Source organism: Sylvia atricapilla, chromosome 4, assembly GCF_009819655.1.
Source record: "Sylvia atricapilla isolate bSylAtr1 chromosome 4, bSylAtr1.pri, whole genome shotgun sequence".
Classification (NCBI taxonomy): Eukaryota; Metazoa; Chordata; class Aves; order Passeriformes; family Sylviidae; genus Sylvia; species Sylvia atricapilla.
In genome coordinates, this window is record NC_089143.1 from 50,221,867 (window position 1) to 50,235,498 (window position 13,632).

At 38.3% G+C, this 13,632-nt stretch overlaps 1 protein-coding gene across 1 annotated transcript in view; it reads left to right on the plus strand.

Annotated features, from left to right (window-relative positions):
* PPP3CA (protein phosphatase 3 catalytic subunit alpha) overlaps nt 1-13,632 on the plus strand; it is a 172,326-nt gene that overhangs the window by 119,282 nt on the left and 39,412 nt on the right. Inside the window, exons 3-5 of the mRNA XM_066317874.1 lie at nt 2,651-2,775; nt 11,099-11,210; nt 12,414-12,559. Coding sequence (XP_066173971.1) covers nt 2,651-2,775; nt 11,099-11,210; nt 12,414-12,559 — 383 coding nt within the window. The remainder of the gene's footprint in view (nt 1-2,650; nt 2,776-11,098; nt 11,211-12,413; nt 12,560-13,632) is intronic.

The window sequence follows — 13,632 nt, forward strand, 5'->3', positions numbered from 1 at the left end:
AAGAAAGGTGCAGAACTATAGCTTTAGAAGCAGTGGCAATTCTTTTTAAATGCTAAATGGAGCATAGTACTGTATGCATGCAAAATTCCCCCTTTAATTCATTTGTAAATCAGGCTATTCATCTGAATATGAATATATGGGTTTTACATTGTTAGGACATTTCAAGCCTATACTTGCAAACCTGGAAAGTGTAAAGTCTGTAAGCCATTCCATCCTATTCCAGGCAAAATACTAATTGGATTTCACTGTATGTAACATTGTAGTTTTCCAGTAGAAACTCTGGGATTTGACGATAATAAATTAAATATCAATGCCTACTCTTTGAGCATCTTCCTCCCTCTGCTTTTACCTGCTGATTTTAAACTTTTCTTTTGGAGCTACTTCAATTGACAAGGTTAATTCTGAGTGCTGGACATTTCAGCTTTCCGTCTTCGGGGGGGTGGTTTTGTTTTTCCTGGATACATTTCAGCATCTATTGCTCTGTATTAAAGAAGTAGGCAGTTCTGTGCACAGAGCCTAGAATATCCATCAAGTACCCATTTTTGAGACTTTTGCAACTTGTGGGATTGCAGAGCTTTGCACTTTTTATTTCTGTCCTGTTCACTAATTTGCGCACTGCTTTTCTGACTTGTGACAAGTTCAGCAACATGCAGCTCCTTGCAGAAAGCTTTCTAACCTTTCTGGTTTCTCTGTAATCGGCCCATTGTATTTTACCTGTTCACACATCCACATGCCAAAAGAAAAAAAAAAATCTAGTTTCTTTGTGTTTTAAGTCAAAGTAAAAAAGTTAAATTCATTTTAAAATCTTTCAGTCTTGTTCAACTTCAGGTTTTTGCAGTTGGAGCAAATGGGGGCGGGCGATAATTGGTAGAGCTGTACAGTTATGTAACTAAAAGCTTTTCTGCTGCAAGTTAGGAGAGCAGATTGCCTGGCCATCAAATTGCGACACGTGTTTTGAATCTTCCCACAGTGTCCATGCAGAGGAGTACAGTCAAGAAGTGTGTATTGATTGGTAGATTAATGTGTTCAAATAAAGATGTTGCCAAAAAATATCCTTTGGGGTACAAATATTTTATTTTTTTAGAGAAACAGTGGTGGTGTTATACCACTTGGGGATTTAAATACTATTTATTTTGCATAATTGATAGCAGATATTCTTAGGTTGCAGTTGTAGCTGTTGATGGCTTTTAGCATGAAAGTTGCCATCTAAAACTCACAGTGGGGAATCAACTTGTAAAAAGATTATACAGTGTATATCACAGTGGTGATAAGATAAAGATGCTATTTTATGGGGTAAATATCATGTTGCTATCACAGAAGAATGGCCAGCTAGCCAGGAATCATGAATTGTGTCACCAATTTCACATAAATATTCATGAAAGCAGTGACTGAGGTATCAGTGGGTTTTTTCTGTACCCAGAGGGTGGGTGGGTGGTTTGGTTTGATTGGGCTTTTGTATTTAGTTTTTTTTGATGGAATGACACTTTATGGATCTTAGTGTATACATTCAGGGAAAAGTGACACAAGTATAAAACTAAAATGTGAACTGGACCGAGATGAAAGACATTAACATATGAACACTTTGCACTGTGAGTTTGTTGGATTTGATATTGCAGCTGTTGTATATAGTCCTTTTGTATCTATGTGGATAGAGTTGGTTGGTTGGTTTTGACAGACCAGTTTAAACTGACCTGAGTACCAGTCAGGGCTTTTAACATCATCTTGGTTAAGGATCATTGCTATAAAAACCTCAGGTTTGACCTTAAATGGGATGGGGGGGGAGGAGAAGTTTCCTTTTGAGTAGGAGAAACAAAGCAGGTTTTGAGACTGCACTCTTAGGCATCCATGGGGTTCTCCAGAAGCGTTGCCTGCCTTCCTGCAGATGCTTGAAATCACCCACCAGGGAGTTTGCAGTTTCACAGGAGAGCAAACTCTTGCCCCCAAGGCACGGACAGAGGCATCCCAGCCTAGCCCAGGCTGCATGTCACTTGTGCTTGGTCTGTCACGTTTATTTTGGCTGCTCTTTCTAGGGAAACAGCCTCTTAGATTGACTTGCAATGAACCTGAACAAATCATAGTTGTGGGAGGTTAAATAAAGGGGTAGAGGTTGAAGTGTGAAACACCAGTGTCCTCTTGTGTAAGGTGTGGTTTGGGAAAGGTGGCAGGATGTTTTTCCCTTTGGAAAGCAGAAGTCAGAAATGTGTCAGTATAAGCAGTCAGGTGTGCTTTGCATTTTATGGAAAGCCTATTGCTGTTTGGGTTTAAGACTAGGAAGAATAGAGGAGTAATTTTAAAAGAAAGAGTAACCTTTCTTGAACATATTTCTTTTTTCAGGGCAACTTTGGTTTGTCTTACTGTGTTGCCAGTATTGTGTGCTCTGGTGGCAGTTCCAGGAATGGACAGATATCTATAAAAATAATTATGGATCAGATTTACCTGATGACTGTTCTTTAGTTACTTGGTAGCCTTTTGCACACACATATATGGATGTATATCATAGAAAACAGCTTCTGCTGAGCAACTGCTGTTTAACTAGTGAATGATCCAGAAAATTGTCATAACACGCCTCATGAAACAGTGACTTTGGACTTTGCGTACCTAAGATGATTTTTGTGTAGTGAATCTAAATATTGCTCTTCTTCTGTTCTAGTTTGTGGAGACATCCATGGTCAGTTCTTTGACTTGATGAAACTGTTTGAAGTGGGAGGTTCTCCTGCCAACACGCGGTACCTCTTCCTGGGGGACTACGTGGACAGAGGGTACTTCAGCATTGAAGTAAGTTTCTAATTTCTGGGTTTGGGTGAAAGACTGTTACAGCATATTATGTATATTTACCATCGTATCTTCTTCAGGAATACTGAGGCTCTTCATAAATAGCATGTACATGTTGCTGGTGGTGTTTTTATAAAGGTTCCTTGAAATCCAGCCAAATCCCACTGTTTCTGTGCTGGAGAGCTGACACAGAATGCTGCCAGCTCATGGCCACCTAAATATGACACAGAAGGCGGCATGCTCTGCAGCTTGCAAAAGCTGCATAACCTGAGTAGACGTGAGCTATTCAAAAAGAGACATAACAGAAAAACTTAACCCACGACCCATAGTTTAGTTTGACTTTTAGGTTTGTTTGATCTGAGTTTCCTGGATGTGAAATTTTAGGAGAATGGAAGGGCTAGATGAGAGGTAAACGGGACAAAAAGCCAGCACACAGCATGCTGTGCTGGAGAGAATGAATAAGTTCTGTTTAGATGTATCATGCAGGAGTGCATGATCTCCAGCTTTTGATGCAGCACATGAATCCACAGAGAAGTGGTGCATGAGTGCTCTGTTAGTAGTGCTGAGACCTGGTGTAGTCTCTCCAGGTCAGGCCATAGAGCGTGGAGGTCAAATGACACCTTTAGCTGGTTTGTGAAAGAAAGACCTTCTATCCAACCTGCCAGCTTTTACTAGAAGTGAGTCAAATACCAAGTCCAAATCCTCTTTTCCAGTGCTTATAAAACAAACTCAGTATTTTCTTCTATCCTGTGTTATTGCTTGATTTTACAAACTGACAAGATGAAGTGCACAACTATTGAATAAAACCTAATGTGGATTTGTTTGTCCGGGTTATATCTGGTCTAGTCATTGAACAGTCCGTCAGAAACCCTTGCTGAACTCTTGATCTACAGCTTGACTGTTTCTGTGAAAAGTTCAGATTTTAACTCCCTCTGAGTCAGGGCAAAATGCCCGTTACTTGTTGGAAGCAATAAAAGTCCTATGATACACATCTGTGTGTCTGTGACTACTACTAGATTAGAGGGCATCCCGTGAGAACACATCCACTGCTGTTTCATTCTACATCCCACAAAGCACACTGTTGCCATATACTTATATACAAGTATATAAGGCCAAGCAGCTGAGTTATTTATGTGTTTGCAAAACAGATCAGTGTATTATCTTGCCAGTGTTATGTTTAAAGTAACAAGTTTCTGAAAAATTAGATTCAATAAAACTGCTTTTGCTTTATTAGTTCATTTTAAAACTTCATTTCAAGTGTTAACAGAATCTTTTGGCACATTTTATGAATAGAAATATGCTATTCCAAGTACAGATGCTCTAAAAACTTAAATATTGCAAGGTTCTTTCACCCACATGCTAAAAATCAATATAGTCAGGATTTAGTCTCATACTGAAGTCAGCACTTTGATCAAGCACTTTTTTGAGCTTGAGTTCATGATTTTCTTGAAACTGATCCACAGTGAGCTATGAGCTAAATCACTGCTGTGGATTACCATGCTAGATTGCTTGGGGAAGATTGGGAAGGAGGAGCAGGAAGAGCTTCACACACTTAAACCACTGTGCAGCTCTGTTTTGAACTACCATTTTTGAGTTGTAATAATCTCATTCATATCTCCTATAGTCTTATGATTGAGACAAGATGTATCTGGAAGAGGAAAGTTTTGTCTTCACTTCTATATACATAAATTTTTAATAGAAGAAACAGAACAAGTGGATTTGCTACAGCTTTCAAGTGCTTCTCTGACAGTTTACCTAAATCTGGTCCAGGGCTCTTACCAATTAAAGAAATAGCAAGCCATATAAAACAAAGGAAATAGCCTATGTGTAGGCAATAATCCCCTTAAAATCTCTCATTTACCAACCTGTGCATACATACTTAGCAAATTGTATTCTGAATTCAGTTATTCCGTTCAGGAACAGTGCTTTTTCACTGGAAGCAGTATTGGCTTCCGCCAGCACCAAGGAAGTATCTCAGCTGTCACTTATATTGTTTCTTCTGTACATTAGGTTCTCAAATCACTACCTTTTTTTTTGGTCACATAACTGATTTTCCTCACCTGTCACCTTGATTAAAGAATGTCTTTGAAAGGAAAGGCAAGTTTCTGTTTCATAAGTGTATTTGGATGTAGAGCTGTGCATTCAGGCACAAACTCAGCACAATAAGTAGTGACAAGAAAGGAAAATTGTGAAGAATGCAACTTGGCATTTAGAGGGGGAGGATGTTTTTGGTGGAGAAGGGGACCTAAGTACATAGATCAGGCACCAGCTCTTGTCAGTTCTTTGTGCTGGGGAAGTCATGCTGGTAAACAACCCTAGACTCAGTTCATGTTTGTACCATGCCAATCACGTACTGATCTTTCTTCCGTATATCTGCTGGCTCCTCTTTCTGCTATGGAGACAGGAGACTATTGCAGTTCTGGGGTCTTTCCAGAAGAATTAAGTAGCTGGTCCAAGGTACTAATCATGAGTAATACAGGCTTTAAAAAAATTCCCCTTGATTGCTGTGTGATCTCTAGTGTAAAAGTGACACCATTGAGCTTAGACCGAGCTGAGTTCTGATAGTGGGCGAGATAATCCTTCTCTGTGGGCTGCAAAGCATTTGGGATTCTTCTGGATGAAAGGTACTACATAATGCAAGCTATTATCATTAAGAACAGAGAAAAAATTGCATAAGGTAGGTGGAAGGCATTTGATAATTCAGAGGGAAAAAGAGAAAAGTATTTGTATAAGGCACTCAGCAGAAATGTTAGTCCTTGCCCTATGGAGCTTTTCATCCAAGGGCTCAATTCTGCATGTGCATGCTCCATTTTTACCAGAGCTAGCTTCACTGCTTGAAGGGGGTTGCATGTTTTGTGTCTTTTATGTTAGTTCTCAGCAATGAGTCAAAGGATGAGAGACTGATAGAAAAGTTACAACAGGTAAAATTAAAAAATGTCAAGTTGTAGATAGAATAAGATGAGGTTTCTTGAAACAGAAGGAATCTTTATTCCATATCTACATTCTCTTTTCCATTTGACCTTTTGGCAGAGCCAGGGCATTTCTTCACTTAAAATAACAAATATCTGCAATTTAATACAATGTATTTGTTTCCTTGGCTATATAACTGATAACATTTCCCTCTTGTGCTTGTGCACTGTTCCAGGGGTTTGACTCCAGAGTAGAAGAAACCCCTTGGTTTTCACATTCAAGTAAGTTTTATGGTCATGGAGAGTAGAAACCCAAGTGATCAAAACAGAGGGCTATTTTTAAATCTAAAGAATAGTTAGAGCCTAAGTGGTTCTGCAGGAATAGGTTGTAAGGGAGAATGACTAATCTCTCTACCTGAGTCTGAAAACCCTTTTGAAAAGCAGACAAATGCTGTGCAGTGTAGGGAGGAGTGTACTTACAGACTGTTTTTCATCAGTCTTAGGAAAATTACAGAGTAAAAACCAAGTATAATGCATTAATAATAACGATACGTAAACCAACTGTTGGAATTATTTTCTTGCTCAATTCCACGTAACAGCATACTGTCTTATATATCACTTGACCATTATAGTAGTGACGTACATAGTGATAATTTTTGGTCAAGGAAAGAGTTAAAATACAGAGAATCGAACCAATGTTCCAAACTAACAAAACCGGAGTTATGTTTTAAGGTTCAGAACTTGCATACATTTCCCCTCCTGAATGCACAGACTGAAATTTCAGGAGGTGAAACTGGTTTTATTTCCAGCAAGAACAAAATGAGATGTTTGGAGTGAAGCTGGAATTTGACCGCTAGACCTTGTGCCAATTAAAAAAAGCATCTGGCGCTTGAGATGCTTCGAAATGGAGTGAACTGTAGGAAATTAAATGGTCTCTCCCAAGAAAATAATTACACATAAATAAATTCACGTTAGTAAACTGTGGGTGTAGTTAATGCTGGTGAAGTTGTGTGTTTATTATCTATCAAGTCTCTGAAATTTTGAGTACTTCATTGGAAGAATGAACACCTTTCAGCATCCTCTATTACTGTAGTGTGTCAATGTTTTCCAGTAAACAGCTTGATTTAAAATAATTTGGCTGGTCAGAAATACTTCACCAGTGAAGTTAATAGTTTTTTCAGTCCTCTTAGAGCAAAGAAAATTGTAGGACTTCAGTTGTCCGGAATTTTCTTGCCCTTTCCTTCTGTAGACTGGTAGCAAATCATCTTTCTTCATAGCAACCATTTGCATCTTGTGATATCTCATTTTTGTATGGCAGTGCTCCTCAGAGCTGTGACTATTCAGTAACTCAGCAAATTCAGATTATTTTTATATATATTGGATTCCCAGACTGGAACATCTGTCTGTGTCAGGGCCGTCCTTGCAGCTTGACTGGTCCTGTGCCAGCTGTTCCCAGTGTGAGGCCCCAGCATGCCAAGAACCCCTTTTGGCTGCAGGGGAAGAACATGTGATGGCACCATTTCTCCTGCATTGATGCCATCTCTCGGTGGGACCCATCTTCTTAGAGAAAGCTGTGGACTTGACACAAGGTCCCAAAAAGGAGAGTTAGAAGCTACCACTTGAATACCTGTTTAGAAAGTACCAGCTATAAGAATTAGAGGAACATTTACAAAAAATAATTTCCTAGTCACTTTTTGGTTGAAAAAGATGTACTTTTTTTTGGATATTTTTTATATTTTCAGATATTCTTTTTAAAGGCTGAAATGGGAGTAATGTGGTCTAAACATTAACAAACAGTATATTGCAATTTTGCTGAAATCCTACTTGTAGTGAAGACAATATGACTTTTCCTTTATTTGCGGTAGTGTTCAGAATTTTCTTTGTGCTCAAGGGATAGTAGTTCAGAAATGGCATTAAGTTGTGTCTCCTGGGTATTCTGGTTACAGCTGCAATGTATCTTTATTTGTCTCAGAAATCATGCCATAATAAGTAGTCATCCCAGTAGCGTGAATGCAGATATGTGTCTAAAAAGGTACATAGTTTCTATTGGGATAGTTACTCCATTTTAGGAAGCTATATCTGTACTAGATATTGTCAGTGCACCTTAAGTAACACAATTTTGGTATTTAGGTGAGGTGTGTGATAGAGAGTGCAGGAGCTATGCCAGTTCCACAGGTCACAGAGCATCCAGTAGAGACTTTAGCAATGTGTGGCTCAAATTATCCTTTCGAGTATGAGTTACCTCACACTTATTCACGCTTTATTTCATCTGCTGGAGAAGTGCCCAGTGCTGGCAGTCATATGGAGGGGAGTTCATCTTTTGCAGCCAATGCAAAGCCACACAACTGGCAGTGAGCACTGGGGTGCTGTGGTTGTACTCAAGTGGGCCATGGTGATGATTTTTCAAGGCTCCTTCTTTTAATCACGTAACTTGCGATGCATAGAAGAGGTGTGGGGCCTTTGGTTTTCCTTTCCGGGATGGGCTGAGATGTGGAATTGTGCGAATGCTCAAATTCAGCATGCAATAGTCGAGTTAAATCCCAAGGCTGTTTTGAAAATGTGGGCCACAGTGTTTAGTTGCACAGACCATTTTTTTCTGAGGCTGCCAGAACCTCAGCAGGAAAACAGCTTGACTATGGGAGCTGGGAGGTGGACAGATTACCTCTTTGCTACAAACTTAACATATCTCCTATTTCAGCAGCTGAAAGACACTAAACAAGTGAGAGTGGTTTGAGTTAAGATCCATAACTTCTTTTATATATCTAGATAGATAGATCTTGATCTCTCTCTATTTTTTTTGATAGGTTGAAATGAAACATGGAAAAATACCTTACGGATGTCTAGATCACAAGATCCCTGCTGTAGATTTTGCATAGAGTCACAGCAGAGCTTATGTTTAGAATGTTCTTAATGAAAAAGTTAAAGGAAGAAATGTATTTTAGAATTTTATGACAGGGAAACAATACGAAATACTTGAAACCTTTAGGCTCAGCCTTTCAACTAGGGCAGTTTATCATGATCTTTTGACTTCAGTAAGAATTATGATATGTGAAGCACAAGTAGGAAAAAATCAAAACGAGAATGTTTGCTCATGATTTGTTGTTTGAACGTGAGAGGTTTTTGTATGTAAATTACTGTAAGTTGAAAAGCCTTGAAAATCGTTGCCTTCATATTTGTTCTTTAATTTGCATGGAAAAAAAAATCTAATTAGTTCTTATTTACTATTGCAAGATTACTTCACTGAACTGCAGAAAGGAAAAGGGAGAAACTTAGAGGAATCATCTAAACAATGTTGCCGGAGCTTTAGGAGAATGAAGAACTTAGTTATGAGTGCAATGTAAACCACTTTTTTGGGTTTTTTTAGTACGCCATTTCATCTAATCACAAATTGTGCTTTTCTAAAGGTGTTTTGGCAGGATGAGAAGCTCTAAGGTAACTTGGATATGACTCTAAAGGCTGGAGCTTTTCTTGTGTGGATGGGGGTGTCACTTTAAACTTCTAGTCTCACAACATTTACACCAATTTTTTGCATGTCACTAAGTTTTAAGTGGAAGGTTCTGGAAATTCAAAATTCTTGGATGAGTGAAGGAGTCATCATCAAAGAGAGAATTGTTCTGGTGATGTGGACAAGTTCAGGTTTCTTGCCTCATTGGAGAGAAACCCTCAAACCCAAGTCAGCTGGAGAGTTGAGAGAGGCAGAAGACTTTCTCCAGGCACACCCTTTGTGGTTGTTTTGGGCCACAACAGATTCTTGGGACCTAACACCATAATTCCATGCTGGATTATGTTAGCGTGATTTCCCTGGCATTCTGACATCTCTTCTCTCTTCCTGCAGTGGCAGTAGTGCCAAGGAGGCGGAAGAGTTGGCATGAGCTGGAGGCTTTCCTTGTGTTTCCAAAGGAGAGAATTAGTTTTATAGTTCCTTGAGTATACTGCCTGTATTTTTGCTGTTTTCCTCTGTCTGTAGACCCTCTAAGTAGAAGAATAGAAATTACAGATAACAGACAGAGCCTTCAGATGTTTACATGTAATAAATTCAGGGCAACAAGTAGTAGTATAAAACTGCTGCTGCTGTGTGGTTATCTTTGAATAGTGTGAGCACAAATATTAAACTGTTGAATCCCTTCTGCTTTTCCTTTTTTTCTTATAAATTTACTGTGTAGCAAACAAGGAAGCTGAAATCTGCATGTTGCGATGATTAAAGTTATTATCCAGCTCTTTTTCAAGACACTCTGGGTTGTAGAATGGAATTCACACTGTAATGTAAAAGTATTTCATTGACAGCAATGCTGATACTGGTCTAATCTGAAACCATAGAGTACATTCTAAATTTCCAATGTATTGATTATTAAGTTTAATGAATTTTTTCCCCAGTGGAAGAAAAAGAGTGTTAGGAAGTAGTTGGAAATGAAAATAGGGTTTCTTTGACACCTTTTGTTTCTTGTGCAGCATTTCTGCAGTTCAGGGTTATCTAAGCAAGGAAAGGTTGGAGTAAAAAACCATTCAGACAGTTTTTCTAGCTTTCTAGTTTTTCAGAGGACATTGTGGTCTATACAGTGTCCTTGCAGGCAGTGGGCTCATCTCATGGGATTAGTGAGTCCTACTTCCATCAGCTTTCTTGGAGCTGTGAGTTTGTTTTCAAAACAAATATTTTTAATTGAGTGGTTTAGAGAGGTCTGAGCAGAGCTTAGCCTCTCCAGGTCTTTTATTTTACCTTTAAAAATCATGTCTAGAAGAAATGTCATCTCAAATAGAAATCTTTAGTAAAGAGAAAAGGCATTATAGAAGCTTTGTAGTAACTTCATTTAATGCAAGAGCTTTGCAGATGGATCTTTTTACCCCAGTTCTGTGTAGAGAGCAATGTTAAGTGAAAAATGAACAAACTTTCATGTAGAAACTGTGTCATTCTGAAAGCTGAGGTATTTCCTGAAGTGTGAGTTAAATTGTTCTGAGGCAAATTTTCCTTAAGCCAGGAAATGCATGTCTTCCGGTGAAATTGTTTCCATGGAAGGTTTCTGCCTAACCTTGCAGGTGGAGAGCGAGCACTTCATTCTGGGGATACACAGCAGTTGTGTGGGAGCTGGGGCTGCTGAAGGTAGCACACAGCTGACCAGGGAGGTGCCACACAGCAAAAAGTGTAAAACTCTATCAGAATATACCATGTATCAGGACGAGGTTCAGCCAGTCAGGCTGAAGTGCAGAGAAGTATTTGAATGTAGTATATGAAGAATTAAGTTAATCAGTTCAAAATAATAGCTTTGCTCAGGTTACTTTTACTTTTTCTGCCTTTTTTTTTTTTGTTTTGTTTTGGTTTGGGGTTGTTTTTTTTGTTTTTTTGTTTTTTTCTGGGGAGGGGAATGTACATTTTTCTGTCATTAATTATGAATTCTGTTTTTCTTTCTTGTTCTGATTTGCAGTGTGTGCTGTACTTGTGGGCCTTGAAAATCCTTTACCCCAAAACACTGTTTTTACTTCGTGGGAATCATGAATGTAGACATTTAACAGAGTATTTCACATTTAAGCAAGAATGTAAGTTTATCTTACCTTTCTCCTCTTAACTCCATTTTCAGCAGCTAGTTTGTTATTTTGCAAATATTTGATACTGGTTTACTATTAGTACATTTTCGTGTACTTTTCATGTTAACTGCCATTGATTTTTAAATTGTAGTCCCTGTTCCCTGAGAGGGCAGTCATCTCTCAGTGGTGTGGAATGGAAGGGCTTAGACCTCCCAACATTTGAGCTTGCCAGCCTGGTGTGGGAGCATCCTGGGGCGGCTGTGCATCCATCTGGGCCTGGATGCTCTTGGTAAATGTGTACTGCTGCTGATGCTTTTTGCAGCAGCTGAGGGCTTGCTGCCCCACACAGCAGCCTGGCAGGCAAAACCTGCTGCCACACCAGCCCTGGCACCTGTGACAGGCTCCTGACTGCTAGTTAAGGAGGGCCTCATTTCATAGAGCAGGAAAGAAATACAGGGATTTTTTATTTTGGTTTTCTTTCTCCTTTAGGTATAGCATTTTTATATTTATCCTGTGTGTAGGCTTAAACTTTTCAATATGCTTTTTTAATATGAATTCCTTTCTGTGTTGCAAGAAAGGATGCAGTGACACATAAAAGCTCATTAGATGTAGACCTTTACCTGCACAATGAAGCTTTTTTTTCCATGTGACACTGTAAGATGAAACTATTGCCATAAGTGTGTGTTTCCATTTTACACTGGGGAAAAAGGAAATGTTAATTGGCTCAAAGGCTTCATGGTTTACTGAGTTTAATATGCATATTGGTAAATTAACATTTCAGCTTCATTGTACCACCTCGTTCATTTCATAATGGCATTTCTGTAGTTAATTAATTATAAGGGACTGGGCTAAAGTTCTATTTTCATGGAGAGTATATTGAGTGATAATGATGATAACCATTCAGCAGATGTTTTATGGCTTGCTCTACAGATTTCATACCAAGTAGAAATGGTAGACTGCAATGCTATATTCAATTTATTTATTTACAGTTTTTTAGAAAAAAGATGGTAAAATTTTATTAATTTCCCCTCAGAACAGGAAGATTTTTTTCCCAGCAGTGGATTCCTGAAGATATTTTTGTATGAAGCAAAATTTTGGGTACGGTCCTCAATACCAGATAGAATAGTGAGAGAAAAAGTTTGAGATATTAAGCATTTTCCTTTTTTCCTCTTAAATATTGATGCCACTTTCTGTTACCATCTTAATTTTTAAAAGGTAAAATCAAATATTCAGAACGTGTATATGATGCCTGCATGGATGCCTTTGACTGCCTTCCCTTGGCTGCTCTGATGAACCAACAATTCCTGTGTGTACATGGTGGCTTGTCTCCAGAGATCAACACCTTGGATGACATCAGAAAAGTAAGTCTTTGAGATATTACCTATTAGCACAATGCAAACACCAGCTGACAACTCTTTGTGCCTTGTTAAGTGGTCTATTCTTCCGTGGAGAAGATACAAAAGAGCTCTAGAGGAACCTCACAATACAGAAAGACGTAATGAAAAAGGTTCATATGATTGCAGTGAATATAGTTGGTAGTTTCTTTTAAATAGTCAAGAGCTTCATTCTCAATAAGTCCTGCTGTATTTTTAATGGCTCTGCATTTGAGTGCCCAGCAGGTTGTCTAATCGAGGCTTAATAAGTTCATGCTTGTCGTACTCTTATGTTCTGAAAAATTTCTCAGAAATCTCATGGAAGTTCAGAGAACAATGTCCAACAGCTTCTTCACATAATCCAGTGTTACTGCATGTTATCAAGGATGAATTTTTTTATTCACGTTTTGTAGAAGAGAGCTCAGTTAATATTTCTAAGAAGAGTTGTTTAAACCATTCATTCTTAGTGTTCCCAGAAAAAGAAAATAATTTCATTTTGCTGTTTGACTTGCAAACATGGATATATATTTCTGATCTTTCAAGTTAGTAAAAGGTAATTTATATTCTGAGGTTAATTTGTAGTCTACTAAGAAATTAATATAGTTAAAAATCCCAAATTGAGCCAGTAATTACATGTTTTGGTTTAAAAGCAATTAGCTTAAGATATTAACTCCACTTAAAAAATTACTGAATGCAAAGTTTTGTTTTTGAGGGAAAGGTTCACTATCTCAGTAAACAGAAATACTTTGCATAAAAATTAGCTGGCTCTGCAGCAGCATAATGGCAGAGTAAAGTTGTTAAGCTCTCAGATTCTAGATTAGGTTCATTAACACCTTCCCTTCCCCCTGCCCAACCCAGCAGACTTATTTATCTTTGGCAATCAGCAGAAATTGGTTTTGCATATTTATGAATTTTTGTTTAATTTAAACGAATTGTAATTACATAAACATTAATTGGAGAGGGCTGAAATAAGAAGTGTAGATATGCTGTGAATATGTCAAGAGCACAAAGGTAAAATTGAAGAGGTCCCTTATTAAAACTTTATGAGTGTTGAAAACTTA